The sequence below is a fragment of the Lipotes vexillifer genome, unplaced genomic scaffold, assembly GCF_000442215.2.
Source record: "Lipotes vexillifer unplaced genomic scaffold, Lipotes_vexillifer_v1.1 scaffold2646, whole genome shotgun sequence".
Taxonomy (NCBI): Eukaryota; Metazoa; Chordata; class Mammalia; order Artiodactyla; family Lipotidae; genus Lipotes; species Lipotes vexillifer.
In genome coordinates, this window is record NW_006790242.1 from 109,406 (window position 1) to 133,897 (window position 24,492).

The window sequence follows — 24,492 nt, forward strand, 5'->3', positions numbered from 1 at the left end:
TTGATGGACACTTAGGTTGCTACCATGCCCTGGCTATTGTAAATAGAGCTGCAATGAACATTGTGGTACATGACTCTTTTTGAATTATGGTTTTCTCAGGGTATATGCCCAGTAGTGGGATTGCTGGGTCACATGACTTAACCATAATTAATCTATCCATTCTTCTGTTCAAGAACATTTATGCTTTTCTCAGTATTTTTGCTATTACAGACATAAAACTATGAATATTCTCACATATGCCCCCTTTTACACATGAATCAAAGTTGAATCTAGAGTGATGCTGTTCAAAGTATGGATCTAGGATCAGCAGTATCAGCGTCTCCTGGGAGCTAGAAATGCAGAGTCTCAGGCCCTGCATCAGAATTACTGAATTAGAATCTGCATTTTAACTATACTCCCAGGAAATCTGTATACACAAAACAAGTCTAAGAAGTATTGGTCTAGAAGGAGTAGTACTCAAACTGTCCATGATGAATCTGTTCTATTTTCATTTTTAAATTTTCAATCTGTTGTGATATTTTGTATTTCTGTTCTTACCTCCATTCACACCAGTAACAATCATTTTGTGGACTGGCGGGGGTCAGCAAACCTAGGCTCTGGACTTAGAAGTGGAATCACTGAGTCGTCTGGGGCTCTCATCCTTAACCTTATTGGATAATCACAAGTTGTCTTCCAAAGTGATTATAGCAATACACACTCCCACCAGCAGCATATGAGAATGATGGGTGTGAAACAGTATCTCACTGATATTTTAGTTTACATTTCCCTTATTTTGGAAGACTATTTGACAGTTTGCAATAATGTTTTTCTAATGCATAGTCTTCTTGTAGGTTTATCTTCGTTACTCTGATTTATAATTATTTCCAATTTATAATTACATTATTGTTGTGACTACCCACAACAGTAAGATTCAACCATTGGAGTACGGATATTGCTAAAAATATATGTCCCTTCTGTTGCTTAAAGCAACTATCCCATTCCATTTTACTGGTTTTTCAAATATGCTTAATCCACCTATATTTTAAAATATGCACAATGTTCAGTCTTTTAGGTTGTATGGGAGTATTTAAGAGTTACACTCTAAATAAAGCATAAGCTTCTTTTTAAAAAATGAGATTCTTGCCTTATTTTACAATAAAATTGAAAATAGTAATACAAAGTAGCACTAAGCAGACACATTATTAAAGTAATGAGCTGTAATTTCCTTCTATTACTTACTATAGAAGAGACTATTATACAAAATTAATTAATTAATTTTTTTTTTTTTGGCTGCGCCAGGCGGCATGCAGGATCTCAGTTCCCCAACCAGCAATTGTGAACCCGCGCCCCCTAGAGTGGATGAGTGGAGTCTCAACCACTGGACCACCAGGGAATTCCCTAAATTGAACAATTTTAAGAGTTATGCTTTAATTTTTTGATAAGGAAATGAGAAAAGACTCCCAAACTGGTAAAATTCTGCAACATCTTAGAACTCACCCATGGGCTACCTTAGGAAGGACGTGCTTGAAAGCCATGGGCCCATGGCATGCACTCACAGAAAGCCATTCAAATGAGGTTCCATCTTGGAAGCATTTAAGAAGCTCTACCTATTTCTTTGCTGAAACCTAGGTATGTAGAAAACCTCCTCTCTCGTTTGTGGCATCCCTTAATCCCTGTTCCCACCCCTAAGCATCCAGAATAATCAGTTTTAGACATAAATCTCAAAGTGTCACCGAGCTCCTAAAATCTTTCTGTGGCTTTCTATCACACTTTGAACAAGATCCAGACTCCCAGCTGTGGGCCCAGCCCTGTGGTCCTGGCCCCGCACCTCTCCAGCTACATTCCCTGCGTACCTTGAAACCCACCTCACTTTAGCAATGCCAGCCCTTCAATTCCTCCACAGTTTATTTCCACACAGGGTCCCAGCACCAGGTTTTCCTCTTTCTGCTTTTTTTTCCCCAACCAATTTTCCCAGGCTGGCCCCTGTTATCTGTACCTTCAGAGTGACCTTCTCTTACCACACAATCACAAGTCACCATGAGGCACTGTAATTCACAAACACATTTTACTTCTATGCAAGCCCTAATGTCTTAGTTATACTAACTTGCTTATCATCCATCTCCCCAGATCAGCAAATAAACCCCAGGTACGCAAGAAACTTGTTTGTGCTGCTCAATACTGTATACTAATTTGCAAGCCACTGCTGGGCTCAAAGCTGGCACTCAGTACCTGGTGTTATATTGATAGGGAACCACTTTTTTAAGTTTCTAGGTATACTCAATTACCTGAACGAAAGAGCATTGTATCTGATGAATGTGGAAGAAAAAAGGCAAAGACATGGTTTCTGCCCTCAAGACAACTGGGAGATGACAGATTCAGCGTGAGGAAACTAATAGTTCAAACTAGCAAATAATCTCCAAGTCAGCATTCAGTCAAGAGGTACTCTGGGAGTTGGGACAATAATTTATTGACCATTTAGTTATCACTATGCACGGCTGAACACTTTACATCATTTGATTCTCATAGTAATTATAGACAGGGAATTATTATTTTCCTCATTTTACAGCTTGAGAGATTAGAGAAGTTCAAAGTCAAAGAGCTGGTAACTCATGGTTACCAGAATGCCCACTCTTTACCACCTCTCAGGAAGAGAAGGGATCACTTCAAGTGAAGGTGGTCTGGGAGGCTTCATGGAAGAGGGTTGGTTGAACTTGCCCTTGAGAGCGTGGCAGGATTGGGACGGTGCAACAGGACGTGAGAATCTGCCCATTTCAGATAACTGTTTCTGATTATTGGAGGACAGACAGTGCAGAAATGTCTACATATGAAATAGGGTAGCTAAAAGAAGACTCCGCCTCATTTGGTTATACTATGTAAGGGTGAAATCAATCTGAGAGATTTGAATAGAAAAAGTAATCACATTTAAAAACACAAAGCTGCATCACACCCGGAGATCAGCTCGGTGTTTTGTGACCGCCTAGAGGGGATAGGGAGGGTGGGAGGGAGACGCAAGAGCGAGGGGATATGGGGATATGTGTATAGATATAGCTGAGTCATTTTGTTATACAGCAGAAACTAACACAACAATGTAAAGTAATTATACTCCAATAAAGATGTTTAAAAAATAAATAAATACTAAAAATAAATAAATAATAAAAACACAAAGCTATAATTGAACCACTTGGCAGCTATGATCCACATAAACAACATATTCTTGAAGGTCCCTACTATGGGAATGACTCCAACTCTGAGACCGTGTCCTCAGGGTGTATTAGGTGCTACAGCGCCTTCTTGGAGAAGCTCGATAACACTGCGTCCACTCACTGCTGGAGATGGAAATCAGTTGCCATGTTTGGCAGAAGAATAAATAAAAACCTTTGATTCAGAAGGTTTATGGAGTACATTAAGTGTTCTTAGACAAGTTGAACCTCCTACTTTGCCCTAGTTTCAAAAATAATGGAACAAAGAAATTAGCAAATCAACAAAATAGAACAGAATGAAGTAAAACAGCATTATAAGGCCCAGGTCAATGTCTGAGCCCACTGAGATAAATACTCTACTCTGCCTCTTCAGTGAGTTTATGTAGGTAACTTGGTGAAGAATGAATGTCTTCTATCCACCTGTAATACTGCTCATCTTTTTAACTCAGGGCCTTTTACTGAATAAGAATAGCCCCATCCATAGGCGCATACAATCTAGACTCAAGTGTTTTAATTAACAAATACCCACAGTGCACACGCGTCTGTTAAAAGGATAGGGATGAGAGAAAGATTTATGGGATTACTCTTTAGCACCTTAATATTTCTAAAATTTTGTTTGTCTCGTTTATTTCCTAAGGAAGTCAGCTTATTTGCTCCCATTTGAACCACTTTACCTCTGAAAATTTAATTATATCCAGAAAGAAGGACACTGTTCGCTGGTTTATCTTATGATCAATTTGAGGAAGGTGTCTGTTTTCTTATGCACACATAAACCCAATGTAAATGTATCTTGGCTTAGGTGGGAAAAAATCATTTGTTGAAAAAGGAATTATGTTGAAGCCTTTAAATACTGATGTGTTAGTAAGTTAGTAAGTATTTTCTCGTCAGTATTTAATAAATTTATAGGAAATATGAGTAATATCTGTGCACTTTGAGATAACCTCAAATTCATACGGATAGATATCAGAAAAGATTGTTAAACAATAAACTGGGGGGACTTCCCTGGTAGCACAGTGGTTAAGAATCCACCTGCCAATGCAGGGGACACGGGTTCGATCCCTGGTCCCAGATGATCCCACATGCTGTGGAGGAACTAAGCCCGCGAGCCACAACTACTAAGCCCAAGTGCCACAACTACTGAAGCCTGCACGCCTATAGCCATGCTCTGCAGCAAGAGAAGCCACCACAGTGAGAAGCCCACACACCACAACAAAGAGTAGCCCCCGCTAGCCACAACTAGGGAAAGCCTGCGTGCAGCAACAAAGACCCAACACAGCCAAAACTAAATAAATAAAATAAATAAATAAATAAAAATAAACTGGGGAGTTATAAAAATATGACTGAGATTTTTAAAAAAATAGGAGAAGGGAAGAGAGGGGAGACAGTGATGATGATGGAGAGAGCATAAGTTCTCATTCAACCCAGGGCCCCCAGGCATAGGCAGAATTCCTAGCACACAGTAACAAGAATGAACTGAGAACTCTGCTTACTCATTTTCAGAGAGATATTTTAATCTACTTTTACAAATATGAGACCTAAGACTATCCAAGATTTAGTTTTAACATGGATTGAAGAAAATAACTGTTGGAGGTATAATGATCCAGTTCTGTGTTTAGCAATATAGATTAACATGTGTATACAAAGCATAACTACCTTGAATAAAATTCTATCAATGTTTTTCTTATACTTAAAAAAAAAAATTCATCTCAAGTGGCTTTAAGAAGCAATTTAATCCCCACTGAAAGGAGTATGAGTTCTTTGAAGAAATGGTTGATTCCAGGTCTGGGGCAGGGAATGTACAAGGAAGCGCACTGAACATCAAAAAGAATGACCTTAATTGACTATAACACACTACATAAATAAATTTTGTAAATCCAGAGACGTGAGGAGCTCTTCTTTATAGACCAACGTCAGCTAATAAATGGAGGTGAATTCACAAAAATAAGAAAATCCAGGGACTTCTCGGGTGGCGCAGTGGTTAAGAATCCGCCTGTCAACGCAGGGGACACAGGTTTGGGCCCTGCTCCGGGAAGATCCCACATGCCATGGAGCAACTAAGCCTGTGTGCCACAACTACTGAGCCTGTGCTCTAGAGCCCGTGAGCCACAACTACTGAGCCCATGTACCACAACTACTGAAGCCCATGCTCTGCAACACGAGAAGCCACCACAATGATAAGTCCACGCACCGCAATGAAGAGTAGCCCTCACTCACCGCAACTAGAGAAGGCCCGCACGTGGCAACGAAGACCCAATGCAGCCATAAATAAATACATAAATCTATTTTTTAAAAAAGAATTTAAAAAATCAAGGGCATGAAAATGTTCATTAAAAAAAAAAAGCAAAGAAAATCCACCTTTTGGCAACCTCCGATGTAATCATGGATTCAAGGCAAGGATCATCAAAAAATGCTAAAACCATTAGGTGAATAGATTTTTGGTAACAGAATATTTGCATGGATTTTTAATTACAAAAAGGTAAGTGTATTTTTACAATGGCGAGTTCTGGCAGTCTCCATCTTAACTGAGGGACCAAAGTTAGCATCACTTATAGTGGGACAATATGTGCCTCCTGATACGATGCAATTTGAAATACAAAACAACAGGGAGCTCCCTGGTGGCCTAGTGGTTAGGATTCCGGGCTTTCACTGCCATGGCCAAAGTTCAATTCCTGGTCAGGGAACTGAGATCCTGCAAGTCATGAGGCCAAAAGGAAAAAAAAAGAAATATGCAACAACATCTAGAAGTATTCTTGCAAAGAATGTTTAACCTGAATTTAATCAAGCTTCTAGACTAGCACATGTCATTAAAAATATAATGTGAGCTATATATGTAATATTAAAATTTTTAGTAGCCACATTTAAAAAGTAAAAACAACACCAAAACCCACGGGTGAAATTAATAATATACTTTAACCCAACACATCCAAAATATTAGTATTTCAACATGTAATCAATATTAAAAAAATTAACATTTTACATTCTTTTCTGGTACAGAGTCTTCAAAATTCAGTGTGTATTTTTACACTTAAAGCACATCTCAATTCAGATACTAAATTTTCATTGGAAATACTTGACCTGTATTTAGATTTCATAAAATTTACAGTTGAAGCAGTAGATCTGCATACCCTAGTTTTTCCAAACCTACTTAAAATTTTTCCACTAATGAAATTGAATGAGCTTTTAAATTTATTTTTTTAATTAATTAATTTAGTTTTTGGCCACGTGGCATGTGGGATCCCAGTTCCCCGACCAGGGATCAAACCCATGCCCCCTGCATTGGAAGGGCAGAGTCTCAACCACTGGACTGCCGGGGAAGTCCCTGAGCTTTTAAATTTAAATTCAAATTAATTCAAATTAAATTTTAAAATCCAGTTCCTCAGTTGCATTAGCCACATTTCGGGTGCTCAATAACCACATGTGGCTAGTGGCTACCACATTGAACAGTGCAGCCCTAGACTAAACTTCTATTTTATAGAAAACAAAGGGGATAGACAAGTTAAATGACACCGAGACAATCCAGAACGTGGGACAGTCTACAAAATAACTGTCTCAGAATTTCTAAAAAGTCAATGGCATAAAAGAGATAAGATAGGGAGACAGTCGTAGACTAAGAGAGATTAAAGAGACATAATACCAAATGCAGTGTTGGATCCTTCTTTGAAAAAAAAAATAAAAACAATGTACAACTGGGGAAGTTTCTTGAAAAATTGGGGAACTCTGAATATGTAGTACATTCTAGATGAATTATGAAATTATTGCTAATTTTCTTAGGTGTGATAATGGCATTATGATTATATAGGAGATTGCTTTATTTCTAGGAGGAATCATAATTCTATTGGGAGAATAATTCTAGAAATGAAACTTTAACCAAATATCAAAGCTGTCAAGAAAAAAAAAAATGTTTAGGCATGATGATCTCAAAATATTTACCTTCTATACAAACTTTTTCCAGGAAGCCACTGCAGGATGTACTCCTCTGAAATGAGGGTGTAAGCCAGGAAAGAGGAAGATGAGGAATTGAGGAAGCAGGTGATTTGGCATAGGCATGAGGTGATGAGAAACCCCAGGATGATGTCTGGGAATCAGTCTTAGACAGCAACCATAACAGACTGGACCAAAAGGAGACAAGTTCCAGGAGAGATGTCTTTAAAAAAAAAATGACAGGCAGATCATACAATGTTTTTTACTATATTGTGGAGAGTTTTATGACTCTGTAGGAGAATTTTGAGAGAAAAATCAATGACAGGTGCATTCATTGGTATATTGGTAAACCACCTGTTTGAAAAGGAAAAAAAAAAAAAAGAAAGACGCACTGATTTGTAGCATTTGTTGACTTCTATGGCATAAATACTTCCACCATAGCCAAATTTAAGTTACCAGGATAAAGTCACTGAACACAGAGTTGGCAAGAGATGTCTACAACTGGCTCTTTAGAGCTAGTAAGGGGGAAAAAAAGAGCATGTAATACTCATTTGTCCCAACAGCCAAATGTCCCATGAGCCAAATGAGTATTATATGCTAAAATTTAGATAATCTCTTATGGAAAAGGAAAAGAAAAGAAAAAAAAGAAAAGGAAGGAAGGAAGAGTCAATAAGAGCTAGCTTTAACAAGATTTAGCAAACAAAGCAATTATTAACTCCAGGAAAAATTTTAAATTTTACAAGAAAAGAAATGAAATCATAGTACCCCACATGGCTCAGCTATGACCATTTACACTGCCATAATAATGTACATGCTGAATGCGTATTTAGCTTTTTAAAATGTGACACAACCGTACTGAGAGGATGAGGGGAAGGGAAAGGAGTAGAAAAGAGATAAATTTTCATTATCAATAGATAATGCCTAAAACTGAAAAATTAAGAAATAGGAGAATGAGCATTTTATTTAGAAATATGAAAGTAAACTACCAGAAGAATGGGCCAAAAGAGATAAAAGTCATTGCCTGTGGGGTGCAGAACTTCAGAACGAAGAGAAGTGTGGTGGAAAACCGCTGGTTTTCTTTATAGTACCATTAGACTTCAACACATGCTCATGTGCACACCCGCATGGACACAGGACACACACGGATAGGAAAGAAGAGCAGGAAAATTCAGACTTCTGGTTACAGAGGGCTGATTGAACCCAATTTTTTATCACCCCTTCCTCCAAAACCTATCGAAATGAAAAAAGGAATACAAAAATAAAAATAAATTGATACTTCTGCTGGAAAGACAGGATAATGTACCAGCAGCAGACCAGGACAGTTAGGAACTTCTGAACGATACAGAGAAGTTGCAATCAGACTGATTATTAAACACAATATTCCTGATTAAAAAACAACCCCACACAAGCTTGAGAACCTCGAAAAGCGGGTTTGCCAGCACAGCCCCACCAAATCCCTAGAACGATACAACCATTTCACCCCTCACCATCCTGCTGCCTACAGATAACTATTAGCTTTCTAGTGTGGGATTACTGACACCAGACAGTCTCTCCCAGATGAGAGGATGAAAGCAGGCACTCTGGGCCGTGTGCCAGGGGATTTACAGCCACCATGAGAGAAGGAACTCTTAAAGAAGAGATTCTCTGGCCCCAACTCAACCCACTGTGCTAAACTACCCACTCATTCGGGGCATCTGCATCCAATACCAAACAGGGAGTCTTGCAGCAGACAGCAATGGTTGAAAAGCAAAGCACGATAGTAGAAATAAGACTGAACAGGCCACCACTGTCATCCTGAAAAGCCACTCCTTTAGTTCTTGCTATCAAGACCCCTGGGACTGTCCTGGATGTTGTCCTTTTCAAGGCCTGACTCTTAAACTCTTTATCAGTTCATTAAGCTTCTCCACGTCTTCCCAATAAATTTCTTTCTTCTTTGAGCTAACTAAAGTCAGTCTGTTGCTTGCAATGAAACAACTCTTACCGTGCAAAAAGACAGCTGAATGGCAATTAATAAACTTAATTTATGTGATTATCATATAGTTATATATTTTATATATTTATAATGTATACAATATACTACTATAATGAAGAAGCTTAACAATGCTAATATAGAGAATGCATTCTTTTCAAAAGCATATGGAATATGTACAAAATGATCTCTTAGGTAGTACCCACACACACACAAATAAAAAAATTCCCCAAGAGTAGAAATACACGGGCCACAGTGTAAAACAAAACACCTAAAAATTAATACCAAAAGCATATCCAAATTTATTTACTGGAAAAGAAAGAAAAGCTGAAATTATAGAAAATTTAGAAAAGAATGGTGATAGGAATATTAACTGTCAAAAATCTGTGACAACATATGATAAAATGATTCTCAGAGGAAATTTTACAGCCTTAAATACATTTGCTACAAATCAAGAAAGATGGAGAATATGTGAACTTAAGTAGTCGATTCAAAAAGATAGAAAAAAGACAACAAAATAGATACCACATTAAGAGAAAAAAATGTAAAATATAAAATGAAATGGAAAAAAATAGCCTTGGTCAATAATACCAAAAGTTGGTCTTTTAAGGAATAGGAAAAGAGATAATCAAAATTATTAATGAGAAAGCATATGACAATTATTTTCAAATATTTTTTTTTATTATGGGAGTCAAGAAGCCCTTAAGGCCTCAGGAAGACACAAGATCAAAAGCCATAAAAGAAAACACTGACATATTGGACTCCATAAAAAAATATAATAAAACAAAATAGAAAGTTGTTTGTAAAATGAAAGACTCCATAAACAAAGTTAACAAGTAAGTAAAGTTTTAGGAAATTTTTAGGAAAAGAATGACTAATAAACATCTGAAAGAATGTTCAGCCATACTAGTAATCAGTTTAAAAGTTTAAAAGCAATCAAGACACCATTTTTCACCCATCAGATCAACAAAAAATTTTAAATATGATATTATGCAGTGTTAAAAATGTTGTGAGGAAACAAGCATTCTCATACATTGTTATAATGGGGAATGTAAATAGGCAGTAGTTTTGGAAGGCAATTTAGCAGTATTAAAAATTTTAATGCACCTACCCCTTTGAATCAGGCCATTTCCAGAAATCTATCCTACAGAAATACTTGAACCTGTGCACAAAGATATATGCATAAAAATGCTCATTGAAGCATTTCTTGGACTAGTGAAAAAAATGAAACTTTCTAGGTCAATCAGAAGGAAAATGATTAAAGGATTGCTGAGCAGCCATTAAAATGAATGAGTAAATCTTTAGATAATTACATGAAAAAATTTTCCATAACAGTGTTAAATGGTAAAAAGTAAATTGTTGAATGCAAATTACATACTATAGTCATTTAGATATGTCTGTCATATACAGACACACTTGTACGGGGGCAGGTATGGTATAAAGAGACTTTTACTTTTTAGCCTATATTCCAGGGTTGTTTTAACTAAAAAGAAGAGAAAAAAGAAAACAGTTTGGAAAGAGCCGTATTAAACTGTTAGTTGTGTTTACTTTAGGGGAGAAAAAAGGGGTTAAAGTGAAAAAGATTTTTACTTTTCACTCTATAAAATATGAAAATAAAAATTAATCAAACATGCCATTTTTGTGAAATTAAAAATTTTAATATAAAGAAATAATGTATGAAAATACTTTTCAAAGACAAATGAAATGGACCCTAAGTTTACCCTAGCAATTTTTCAAAGTCACAATAAAAAATAAAGTAGGATGGCCCTGGTACTTTCCAGTTCTCCTTCCTTTACAAAATTATTAGGAATTACTTCAAGAGAATTCCTCACTCTTTTATGGACTATTACTGCCTTAAATATTACCTTCCAGACCAAGAGTTCAAAGCATAGTTAGCGCAAGATTTCCAGCTAAGAACCCCAAACTGGCAAGATATCGTGGGCGGGGTGACATTTATTCTACTTCCTAATTAATATTAGAGCAGTATCTCCCCCAAAGTCACTTATTTTTTTAAAAAAAATCACACGTAGGTCGTAAGTTGTGTGTTTTACTGGGTCTGTAGAAAGGTATTAAATGATCATGAAAGCATAAGGAATAAGAAAACACCTCACTGACAGCTGATAGCAAACAATCACCGCGAACCTTATCCAGCCCTTACTGTGTGCACAGCAGCATGACTCTGCACAATGACATACTCTAAAGCTTGAACATTTTCCCAGGAATATACTTTGAAATGTAAAGGTACATAAACAAAGGAGGCATAATTATGGCTTTGCTAGGGACATTTTCCTTACGGTGCATAGAAAAAAAAAAGACGGGAAAAGGAATTGTATTGACTTAGAGGGCTGAGAAAGCGGTCAAGCCCTATCTCACACCAGACGACTGCTGTCTCCAACACGCAGATTTCACGCTAAGTCGCAGTCGTAGGGTGGAGTATACGTGGAACACTACCTAACATGCAAAAACGCGTGTCGCAGGCCTTTTTCTACTTCACCCCGCCTGCCTTCCCCGCCTACACGGCGGGCACAAACGTCCTGACGCGTCTTCCCTGACAAGGTCCTCCCTCCATTTTGTCCCCAGTCTCCTTCAGGCAAACCGAGTGGCGCTATTTTAAAGCCCCTCCCTGATGAAACCAAAGCAGGGAGTAAGCGGTGTGAGCGCTGGGCCACACTTTCGCTCGGGGCGAAACGGTGGCTGGCGCTGGGTGGAGCTGCCGGGGTCGCCCAGGACTCGTCCCGGGCGGGCAAACAAAGGACACGAAGGGGACGCGGGCCGCAAGCCAGTACGGGCCGACTTCCGGGCCGAGGGCTTGGGGGAGGGGGGGTGGAGGCTCCCGTTCCCAGGACAAAGCGGCGGCGGCGCGCACGCCCCCTCCGCGCGGCCCCGGCCGCCCCGCCGCGCGCGCCCAGCGCCTACGCACGGGAGCGAGCGCACGGGAGCGAGCGCACGCGCGCGGACGACAGTTAGAAATGGCGGCTGGGGCGAGAGGAGGGGCGGGGGCGGGAAAAGGCGCAGCCTCGAAGTGCCAAGAGTCCGGGTGCGCGGTTGCTTCACGAGTCCTTCTCCTCCTCCCCTGGTCCAGGCCCTCGGGCTGCGGAGAGCCCCGGTAGAGAAGACGTGATCCGTTCAACTGAACAAAGGAAATGGCGGCCACACCAAAGGCAACCTGCTCGGCCAGTGCTGCCGCCGCGGAGACTGGGAAACGTTCCCTAAAATGGCGGACAGCGCGAACGCAGGCGCGGGCCGGGCTGGCCAGGGCGGGGCGGGGCGTCCGCTCACGGCGGCCATCGGCGGCGACGGGGCGGGGTGGAGGCGCCGGCTGTCCCCATGGCGGCTGCGCCGGAGGCCGGAGAGCACGGGAAGGGGAAGGTAATCCGGGATGCGGCGGGATGCGGCGGGGTGCGGCGGGGCGCACGGAGCACGGGCGGGCGGCGCCTAAGGACGCGGCCTCTAGAGCTGGGAGACCCGGGCCGGGAGCACGTGTCATTAGCTTCTCTGCAATCGAACAGCTTCCCTCCTCCCATCCCCCGACATTTTTATCTTAATTGCCACTATTTAAGTGACCCAAACTAGGAGGATGAGGGGACCGGTACCTATAGCTTACTGCAAGTCACAAGACTGATCCCTTTGGAAAGAAAGTTTTTTTGACACGGGCCTAGTATTGTAATTTACTAGCAAAGAGAGGGATTTAAAAGCTGAGGACAGGTGCCTTGTCTTTAAGGCTGTATACTTCACAACACTTAACAGGAGTCGGTATTTTTTCGGTAAATTTGTCGGTAAATGCTGAGGAGAACTTGGTTATATATAACCAAGTTCTGAATTCGACTGAATTTATATCCAGAGCAGGAGGGTGATGAAAAGATTGAGATTTTTTTTCCCGTTAACCTTGTTTTCACTCGACCACGTGGAGTATGCAGTATCATATGTAACCAGTAGCTTCGCTGGCTGGCATTGGTCTTCCTGCTCTGCCTTTCTCGCTTCACCTTCCACAGTCGTCCTTGTGGTCTACCCTGTAAAATGCATAATTCCACCTCTCTGCTTAAAACCAGTCGTAGCTGCCCATTGCTTTCAGGATAAATCCGAATTTCTCGGCCTGTGATACAAAGCTCATCACCTAACTAACCCGTGTGACTCTTCTCATGCTTTCCTCTCCGGGTGTATTAAAGTTAAACAGGGTTATCTCCGGTCTCCCCTGAAGGGCTTCCCGACTCCTCAAGAGACTGAGGTGCTTCTGCTCCTATCTCCCGGACACCTTGTACATTGCTGGATCATTACAACATTATACTGGAAGTTAATTTGTGTCTTAAGAGCAGGGAACCAAATTTTTATATCCTCAATGCAGAGTAAATAACAAGTGTTTAAAAAAAGTAATGGAAGAAGAAACAGTTTTAAATAGTAAGCCATAGAGAGATTAACGTTGGATCAATTAGATTCACAAATATTTAAGACCCACACTGTGTGCCACACTGCACCTATAGTTTTAGGATATTCTCTGCTCAGCTTGAAAATTTTGATCACTTATTCAGTGTTCTTGCTTCTCTGGGGAATTTTCCATCTAAATTTGGCCTAGATCATTAAATGGTTATGAATAAATGTTGGGTAAATTGTTTCCATATTTGTTTTCAAAAAATTTTGTCAATTTATACAGTGTTGGCGCCTTTTCTGTTTTTAACGTCTCACATACTATTTGGAATATGCTTACTTTAACAAAATGTACCCTTGTTTGAAACTTGTATATTTCAAGGGGCACCATAACTACAAACACAAAATTCTAGATTGTTTTGTGAGAGCACTGGGATCTTGAATGGGGCTTTCATCCTTTTTGTATCTGGTTGTTCACCTTTGATAGGAGACAACTGCTGTCATTTTAGGGTCATGAGGGTGGTTTAACCCACTGAGAATCCAGAAAATACAGAACTACATGAAAAAAATTTTTGATTAATACTGAAACAAAGAAAATGTTTCAAAACAAATGATTATCTGTGCCACGTGTGCTGAGATGTAAAGTATGATGGATTTTACAGAACGATTGTCTTTTAGAAAACCTCGGTGCTGTTTCCGTCGAGTACAGTTGGTAAATGTCTGGTTGAAGCAAGTTAAAGGGAGCGTAGGTTTGTAAGTGAAGCACACACAGGTGACTTTAGTTTTGCAGTGACAGGGAACAGAAAAATGGGATGGTGGCTTGGGGGGAAAGGGTGTCAAGAGAGGGGGATTTATTTTGTATGTTTCTAGACTGGAGATTATTAAAAGGAGGAAAAACAAGTAATGCAAATGAAAGATGGGCTAACCACAGAAGCAGTCTTTTGAGAGTGGATAAAGGAATCAACGGCAAAGTGAGGATTAGTTTTAAATAGTAGGGCCAGTTCCTCCTTTGAAACAAAAGGAGAGGCAGAATATGAGCACTGATGCAGATACATTTAACAGTGGGAAATGAAGTAGCTCAGACTTGATGTGATCCGTTTCCTATAAATTATTAAACTGGCATATTCTGGCTTAGAAATTTTTTGAGCTTCCCTTAATTCCATCAAGGTGTGCTGGTAAGGCTGCCTTTCTAAATCTAAGCTTAAAAATATTAGCTTACCAAAAAAAAGTCTAATTTTAGTTTACGCTTAAAGGCTTTGTTAATAGCAGGTGAACCTTAAGTTTGCAGGCAACTAGGGAATAAAAGGAATGTTAAATGCCTTGAACATTACAAACATAACTTCAAAGTGACTTCAGGCTTAGACCCTTTATTTCCATTTCTGAGAATCAAAGTTCAGTGTACTCTCAAAAATATAAGCTCAAGACTTCATTACAGTCAGTATTCCATACTTGTATTTAAGTCATCAGCAGTCTAAACTCCAACTTCACCAGGAGGCTGAAAATTCCCTACTAGTAAAGGGGAAAAAGTCTTTGTACATCCTTACCCAGTCTTGATACAAACTGCAGATCTACAGTTACGTACTCAGTTCTATTACTCTCTATATGTGAACCTTAGTGTTTACTAAAAAACCAAAGGGTTAAATGCTGCAGTGGGAATGACAGGCTTTCAGGGTCACACTGACTTCCACTTCCACTCTGTCAGCACTTAATAGCCTTCTATTTAAACCCTGAGCCTGTTGCAGAGAAAATGTCACAAAGAGGTTGTGAGAATTAAAAACAAGGGATATAAAGGGCCGGGCACTAATAGGTCCTTGGCACCTCTAAATTATGAGATTAATTCGACAAGCATTGGCTTCTCAACCTTGGCGCTGACATTGACCAAGGCAGTTTTGTATGTGATACATGCATTGCAGGACCTTTAGCAGTAGCATCCTTGGCCTCTAACCCACATTGTTGGTTTTAGAAGGTACCCCTTAAAAAGGATATGTTTATCTTTCAAAATAAACTGGATTATTCCATTATCTGCAATTTCAAAATTTTACTTTTCTAGTCTCTAAAGCACTGTTTCTCCCAGCTGGGGGGTGGGCGGTTTCCTAAACATAAATGCCTGGGGCCTATTGAGTCAGAATCTGAGGGTGGGATTTGAAAATCTCTAAAAAGCTCAGAAAGCTACCTACCTAGCTGATTTAAACAAACAGCACCATTTCAGATGTTCACGTTTATTTTACACAATTGGCAAAGAACTGGGGCTGATAATTTTATCCAAATGCCCCCCCCCCCCTGCAAAGTTTGCAGATTCTGGCGTATCCTGGGGTCACACTAGGGCTCCATTATGGAACGGAATCCAAATGAAAAAGCCCAGAAGCCTTGAAAGAAGTGCTGTCTTTGGCAGAGATGTGCAGTGTTTGGCATGCTGCGGCCAACACTTGATAGTTCCTTTCTCTCTGCTTAAATGTGAAAGCCATCTTAACATTCTACCCCGTGGTAGAAGCTGCTGGTCTCACTCGCTTCTAAGATCTGACATTAAACACCACCACCCCATCTCAGTCTATTTAGCATCCTTCCCGCAGGGCAATGGCCTAGCTGCAGAACAAATCACACCCTCCTTCCCCTTCGGGGCCATAAATTCCACCTGGCTCTTGACCTGAGGGTGAGAATCATCTTTTGCTAAATTAAATGAAAAGCCTAGAAGTAGAATTAAATCCCAACCTCTTTGTACATGAAGATTTGTACTAAAGGGCCTTTTAACATTCAAGTCTGCAACTTCAATGAGCACCTGCTGTGTTCACGAAGTAAACATGTTGGGGGGGGGGAGGGAACAGGCAGAGGCAAAAAAAAAAAAAAAAAAAAAGAAAAAAAAATGCCACTACTTAAGTGGCTTTTATGTGCCTATGATAATTTAGAATAGCTAAACGAACAGCATACTTTAAGATTAGAAGTCTTAGCTATCCCCATAAAAAAAAAAAAAAAAAAGGAACATAATGATCCAAGAGTGTATAACTTTTGCTTTATTAGGAACCGAGTCACATTGTCTTTCCTGCAGAAGCCTGAGCCAAAGCAAACACAATACCTTCATGTTTCAACCTTTAGTCTGACTTGCCCTTCACTGTCCTTTTCCCATTTCTTCCACTCTTTTTCCCTTACAGTATATTACCATCTAGGTATATCTCATCCCAAAGAATGGACAAGTGGCTTCCTTTTTAAAAGCTACATTAACTGAAAAGCTACATTAACTGAAAACAGTACCTTAAGTTTTCCTTTTTTTTTTTTATGAATAGGAGAATGCTGTAGCAAAACATAAGTGTGCCTTATAAAAAAAATTCTGTCCTGCCCTCCCAAAACCCCTAAGTACAGACTGAGAGTGACAAGATATTCAAGTTAGAAAATGTTATGCTTAAAGTGGCAGTATTTTTTAATGAGGGAGAACAAATCCATAAATCCAATGAAGACTATATACAGAATTTTAAAACCATTCATTTTAGCACTTGAAGGAACTTAAATTATCACCTAGCTGAACCCCTTCATTACAGATTGCAGGCCAGATAAAAAAATATGTCCTACAGGTTACAGAAGTTAGTGGCAGAGCTGAGAATAAAATCCAACCCTCTAGATTCTCAGCTTTTTTCATCACACCTAGGTGTGGTTACCAGGTACTATCAACAAAGAAATACAATCAATGGCAACGTCATATCACAGGCAAGAAACAGACGAGATTTGTCTCAACACAAAGTATTTATTCTTACAGATACAACTGATGTGTTGTTACTAGTTAACACAAAATCTGCAGTCCTCCTTAAAGGAATTTAAAACAGCAGTATACTAATATAAGCAACATGGTTAGGACAGTTTCACTTTTCCCATCTATGCGTCTCAGGTTATTAGAAGGAAATTACGCTGCTTTTAAATTTCAATGATAGCCAAATCTCCAAATGATTTCATACAGATGTTTAAAAAAATAATGTATGCCCTTACCTTATCTCCAAACCAGTTGATTAACAAATTATAGCATAACCATGGTACCATAATCTATTTAGGTTTAATTTACCCTACCTGCTTAGGACTTTCTGGTCAAATTCTCAGAGTTTCCATTTTAGATTCATATTATATACCAAAGCAGAATGATTAAAGATGGTTTTAATCTTTGTCAAACCACCCTAAAATAAAATATTCTCTTGTCCAACCTAAGTTTTTTTATTTTTCGTAGCCCTTTAAGCTCCTAGGAATTTTAGATGTTGAAAACATCCCCTGTGCTCGGGATTCGACATTGTATGGCTCATTAGGATCTGTTGTGGCTGGCCTCGGACACTTTTTGTTAACTAGTGAGTATCTGCTTCTATGCATAAAAAACATGTTTCTCTGAAGTTCTTTTCCTAGATGAAGTATTATAACATGCAGTATATTAGTGTTTATGCTTCTTTTTGACAGGTAGAATTAGAAGATCATGTGATATTGGAATAGGAGGATTTATCTTGGTGACTTTAGGATGCTGGTATGTGTGCTAAGTATTCAAGAAGATCCACGATTGTAATAGGTTTATCTAGTTCCAAAGCACATGCTCTACTCAGAGCAATCTCCCACTGAGATTCCCCACCCTCACTGAAATTTATCTTACAAAATGATATTGCCGGACTGCCTTTAATCTTTTAAATATGTATATATACACACACATTTTGTGTCATTTGTCAAATGAACAGATGAATGCATGGCATTAGGCACTGCATTAATGCCATGTTAGGGTTTATACTTCATTTAGGAAGGCCTCAACCTTTTATCTTATCCTAATGCTCATTTCAATCCCTACCTATGGCATAACATCTGAAAATGCTACCTTAAGAATGTGTTCACAACCACTGACAGTCATCTGTAAGCATTTAAAAATTTTGATTACAAATTTCAAATTAGTTTCTACAGGTATGTTATATCAATATGTTCTCCTTACTAGGTTCCATTGTAGGTATAATTATGCAAAGCTAAGAATCCAGGAAAGACTTGCCAGAGAAGGAATTAAAAACAAGATTTTATATGAAAGTACCCACCTTGATCCTGAAAGAAAACCAACCAACAGCGGCAGCAGCAGCAGCAGCAATTGAGCAGTCTTGAGCACAGAAAACCCAGATACAACTCACTTCGGTGTGAACAAAGCCGAGATCAGCTATAGAAAGCATCTTATATACCACAAGGCTTTCGACCAAGTAAATAAAGTATGTGTAAGTTGTAGTCATTTTACATGTGTATGAATATTTACAAACTTATTCTGGCCCTGTATCTACTGTCAGTATAGCACATAGTGGACTCATACTTAAAATAAACCTCGTGTTTAACATGCTTAGAAAAAGTGTTTCCTTATAGTAAGCAGTGAGTACACCTGACGTTTCAAGAAATAAAATCTCAGTTCGATGTTAAAACTTGCCTTAAAAACAAAAATCACAACTGTATTACTGTACCCTGTTAAAAATGAGGGGATACTTTGTGATTTCTAAAGCCAGTGATGTTATATCAGACTTAAAACTAATTGGTCGTCACTTTGCAATTGTTATCTTAAAAATGTACCCATTGCTTGACCCTGTTCTTCCACTTCAACAGGTGAGTCATCTCTCACAAAGGAAAGGTGGTTTTTAGCTGCTCTAAATATTTTTTGGATGTAGGCAGGGTTTTTATTTTTAAGTAGAACTTAAATATGTACATGGCACACATAAAAATATTTTCAGAAACTTGTTTGGTGCAAAGGAAAATACTGCAGAATCACATATTGTTCCATTAATGTAAAGACATTTATAATTCAACTGGCTGCCATTTAAAAAAAGCACCCAACACCCAACTAAGTCCACAGCATTTATTCATTCATTCATCATTTTTGGTTTAATAAATAGCAACATTACTTAAAACACAGGCTTAGAGACCTTTCTGGTTAAGGAATGATAAGTATGAAAGAAGACACCAGTGGATAGGATTATGGCATTATTACTGGTCCTACTGATTATCACGGGTAAGCTAAACAGATCAAGGAAGAGATGTTTTGAAACTTTATTTTGTTCTGAACCCGTTTTCAGGATAGGTAGGGGCCTGCTCCAGTTCACTTCACAAGAGCGGTAGCATTTTCCCTCCCATGCTCACCTTCTTATGGCTGTCATTATGAGGGTTAGGGTACACAAGCTATATAGTTTACCAAATGCCCTATCATGAGTGACACTGTCAAGCATATATGTTCTAAGAGATTTTTATTGATCCTAATCATCTGGCAGCCACCAAAGGAAAGACTTGGACATTAACAAGGGAAGGTTATTAGAAAAGAGAAGGAAGTTTTTGCAAGATCATCTGCCTGCCGTTTCGGACACAAATCAAAGCTGGGTGCAGTCTGTATTATTCAAATTGATCTTAAACAATTATGTTAAAAATTCCATGTGACAGTCACTCATGTTTTAAAAGGCATGAGTTGGGGTGGGGTGGAGGAATTGATGAGTACTAATCAAATTTGATATTTAAATTTGATATTTAACAAGCTGTGCAGGCCACTTACTTTCTCAGCTTCAGTTTGATAACACGTAACATGAAATCAGGCAAATGGATTATGTAAGTCAAGTCCCTTCCAGCTCTAGCACACTACGATTACATCTTACCCTGAGTAAGAGAAAAATCTCTCAGCTGGTAAAAATTTCCAAGGCCTTCAATAACAACAAGGTTAGTTCATTTTCACAGCAGAATGACTGCATAAATTGGAGACCTGGATAAAAACAGAAGTTTAAATATAATTACTTTTTTGGATTACTTTTCAAATATCATTTCATAAACTTAAATCATTAGCACTTTTTCTTCTTTACCTATTAAAATGATACAAAATGCATTAATGAATTGTTGGACCATTCAACATGCTCTAGGCCCTTAAAACACTGCTACCAGACCTCCAAGGCCTCCAAGTTGATCTTGACACTTCCACTTCTGGTCCCTCCAGTCCAATCTTCTTCCACTCTGCCATCCAACTTCAAGTTCAAACTGCGAAGTTTTGCCAGTCCCACCTCCAGTATACCTCTGGCCACCATGAACTGAATTCATACCTCTGCTCAAATTTTTTCACTTCACTTATAATGCCCTTCTCCTACCTCCTTCTCTATAACCTTCCACTCTCTTGCTAACTTCTAGAATTAGGATCATCACTTTCTTTTAGGCTCTCACACTACTTTGTTTCATGTTCCACTAACAGTGGTTGGCACTTCCATTGGTCACTGACTTGTGCTACAAGAACCCTGTCGATTTTTATCTTTACATTCCCAATCAAGTGTCTGGTATAAAGCAGTCAACACGTTAGTTTAATTACTAAATGTTCACCAGTCCCCCTCATCCAAAACCTTACACTTTCCAAATTTAAGCTGAAAGAGTAACCTACCTTCCAAGCCCACTTGAAGCCTCCAGCTGCACTGCTTCCTTCATTATTCCATTAAATCCGAAATTTCACACTAGGTGATATAGCGGTAGGTACCAGCTAAATAGCTGATTAAAATAGAATTGTGGCAATTAGTAGGTTTAAAACTTTGCAGCTTATCATACCTACTTTAATTAACTACCTCTAAGTGCTTTATGCAGTTCCCCCCCTTCCCTCACCCCTCCCTCTTTGTTTTTCCTTGACTACTTGCTTTACATCTCAGTAAAAGAACCTCAGGGAATTTAAAATTAACTAGCTTTTCTCTGGACTTGTGATTTCTATTGACCAAGTTTGCCAACAAGAAATTTGACTATCCCTAATACCATTATTTAATTTGCAAGCATCTCTTCAGTCTACGTACCTCTACTCCATCGCTGGTTTCCCTTTGCTTCGATTTTATAATGCGAGGAGGTCTATATAATAAATTCAGGATTCCTGTTTATGCACTTTTCAGCAAAAAGCTAGGGATCAAATAGGGTTTGAATCCTTCTATTCCTAGGTAAAAATCTGTGGTGGATGGGGATTAAGACACCCCTTTAAAAGTGATGTTAACGTAAACTACTTTGGGAAAGCAGAATACCTTGATGAGGAAAGTAGAAAAATTACTGATTGCTTTAACTGTGGTTTTTAATAGTACTCTAGAATAAAATATCTTTGGGAAGCATCTTAAAATACGGTCCATTGGTCATCAAATCAGGTCAGTAATAATATATAACAATATCCTCTACCACCCAAATACTGGTATCTTACACAGGTTATTTTTGTGCATTAAGTTCCATATTTAAATTTTCTTTTAAGACAAGCTTTAGGGACAATAAAGCTTAGTTTAATAAAGTATTACATTTTAAAGTTCGTAATGTGAACACTACTGATCAGTGTTGCAAACATTTGAGTCTTTTCAACCACTCTTTATTTTCTAGAGATTAAAAGATGACTTTTTCCAAGTATTTTTATCTTGAGAAAGCTACCAGTGACTATAAGTACTAAGTTAAAGGTTTCTATTGTTCACTAAATGTTCACACGGACGTAACAGGCAGCTATCTTTTGTACTTTTCTAGGAATAACTTTTACTAAGTTCTGTAAGTTGTAAAACACCTATTATATATGGCCTACCCTTAGGGGATTCAAACTTGCATATACTGGTTTCTTAAAGGGTTAAGTTTTCATAAAAATGTCTTCCCCCTTAGACCACAAGGACTAGTCACGTGAAATGAAACGTGTTCTACTATCTAAATTCTAAGTTTGCTTTAAAAACATCTTTCTAGTTTGTTTTTTCTCAAATGAACAGAAATGGCTTTGAGTTTTTACCTTTTACTCTTAAGTTGTCTGCTCTTCAAGTTTTTAGAGATTGCTTTTATTTGACAGAGTAGAACTGTATTTCACTGAGGAAACCCTGGTAGTTATATTTTCAGTCAGTACAGCAGCCAAGTCCTCTCACTTCACCAAAATACATTATTCTCAAGTATGCAGTGGGAAAAACTGATTTCTTCTAAGCTTCTTATTAAGTCTTTAAATAATTTCAGGGCAACAAGAAAGTACATGCTCTGGACTAGCATAATCAAAGTCCTTGTCTTAAATTTCACTTCCTGATTTTTTTGTACTTTGATGTAAAATTTACATCACTTCATTATCCAAAAAGATCATTTTCCAAGTTATTATAAGCTAACAAAAAGTGTGCATTTAATACAGATGCAGAAAGATTTTGGGATCCCAAGGACATAGGTATCCTAGCTATCTTTGTATTAGAATATTGTAAGGAAGTATTTCAACTCTACAAGTAGGGAAGATATTGAAAACAATGTCTTACATACCATTAAATAGAAGGAATTTGAACCATTAGAATAAGGATTTAACCTTAAAGGGACTTGGCTCTATTTGCATGTACTGCCTTTAACCTATGCAAGAGGACCACCAATTGCTAACATACCACCAAATACCTCACATTTCAGGTATGCAAAGGAGATACTAGAGAACCTTTCTTTCCTGTTACAGACAAATCTATGCACCTAGTTAACTAATTTCTCCCTTTCCCCTGCCTTTTTAAAATAAGGAGTTCTAATTAAGGTGATTCTGGAAGCCCAGTATAACACGTGTTAAATGTACAAGCAGCAATTAATTTGGAATACCTATTGGAATCACTGGAACACATTTACTTGGACCCTTTTACTCTTCCACACAGCACATTCACATGGACAGACTAAGGAAAAGGAGATGAAATTTAAATCAGCACATTATTTTTTATTTTTTCAAAAAAAAAAAAAGTAAGTTGGAAGCTTTTGTTCTTGACCGTGACTCTCCCATCTCCCTCAACTACAGACAACTGAAAGGATACCTTATTAACAACTACTGTACAAAGTTATCCTATCATTCAAGTAAGCTTCAACTGTTCTTCTGAGGTATTAACTTTATCTCACTTTCTCTGTATCTCTTTTTTCGTTCTCACGAAAGCCACGCAAGTTAAATGTCTACAGTGGCCATCTCAAAGTTCTTGATTGCTTTTGCTGTTAAAAAAAAAAAAAAAAATTTTGGCTGATACTAATTTGTGGCAGTGCTTCTCAAGTGCTTGGCAAGTATAAAATATCTTAACTAGGCAAAACTAATTTTATTTCTTGTAAGATCACAGAATGGAGTATTAGAGGACTGGCAGAAAAGAACATGCCACAACAGTTCAGTGTTTACAGGTTTTAAACACTATGCTAGCTTTCTAGGCCTGTAGTCCCTTCATAACATCCAGTTGTGCAGATACCCAAGCTGAGCATGCTCAGGAATAACTGCTGTGCCACTGGTGTAGCGCTGTGATTTTAACTGAAATATTTGAACAAATTAACTGAACAAATTAACTTTCCATAAGACATTTCTCCATTTGCCTGGACTGGTATTCCCACATCACTTTCAACTATAATAGTTTCTCATACCCACAGATCCAGTTTTGTTTAAAAGCAAAACCCCTGTTCCTTGTCAAGATGCAAGTATATGTTGATTCCTGGCATGAAAAGGAAAAAAAATTGTAATACTCCTAGGTGATAAAATGATTACACATTAAACACACGATTAAGTTCTTGTCCCAAAAACTCACCTAACCAAACGGATTACAGATGTCCTGGCCTATCAGTTATCTGCAACATTTACTCCCCTAATATTGGATCTACAATCACCAGTGAAAGCACCAACTGTCTACATAATGCCAAAAAGTTGTACTTATTCAGCTTCCCAGGTGGACAGCACATTCCCAACCTAACTGCACAATTTACAGGTGTTACATTTTTTTGAGTAATTCTGGTTAACATTATGAGTAATATTCCCACCTATTTCCAGTCTACCATTCCGCATGGACTAATTCCTTGGGCAAACTAATTGAACATATCCTATCACCCTATATCTTTAGTCAATCGGCTAAGATGTGAAAGTATATATGCCTACTTATCTTTGTTAGCCATTTCCCTCCTACCTAAAGCTATTATTTTCTGAGATCCAGCTATCTGCATGGTTGAAATTTACTAAATGTGACCACCAAATAAGATGGCATACCTCATCAGCAAACTATATAAAAATTATATGTTAAGGTAGGTTATTTCCTGTTCAAATCCACAAGTTTATAATTTAAGATTAATGTTAAGATACTTGGGGATGCTGGGTTTTGATTT

At 38.5% G+C, this 24,492-nt stretch overlaps 1 protein-coding gene across 1 annotated transcript; it reads left to right on the forward strand.

Annotated features, from left to right (window-relative positions):
* Positions 1 to 12,396: 12,396 nt before the first annotated feature.
* Positions 12,397 to 18,521, forward strand: COX20 (cytochrome c oxidase assembly factor COX20). The gene is made up of 4 exons (XM_007463466.1): positions 12,397 to 12,414; positions 17,636 to 17,750; positions 17,857 to 17,920; positions 18,374 to 18,521. The coding sequence occupies exons 1-4, from the start codon at positions 12,397 to 12,399 to the stop codon at positions 18,519 to 18,521; spliced, it is 345 nt and encodes a 114-aa protein (XP_007463528.1).
* Positions 18,522 to 24,492: the final 5,971 nt, after the last annotated feature.

Coding starts and splice junctions, on each gene's coding strand:
- COX20 (XM_007463466.1), top strand. Junction 17,751..17,856: donor CGGACACTTTTTGTTAACTA/GTGAGTATCTGC, acceptor TCTTTTTGACAG/GTAGAATTAGAAGATCATGT. Junction 17,921..18,373: donor TTGGTGACTTTAGGATGCTG/GTATGTGTGCTA, acceptor TCTCCTTACTAG/GTTCCATTGTAGGTATAATT.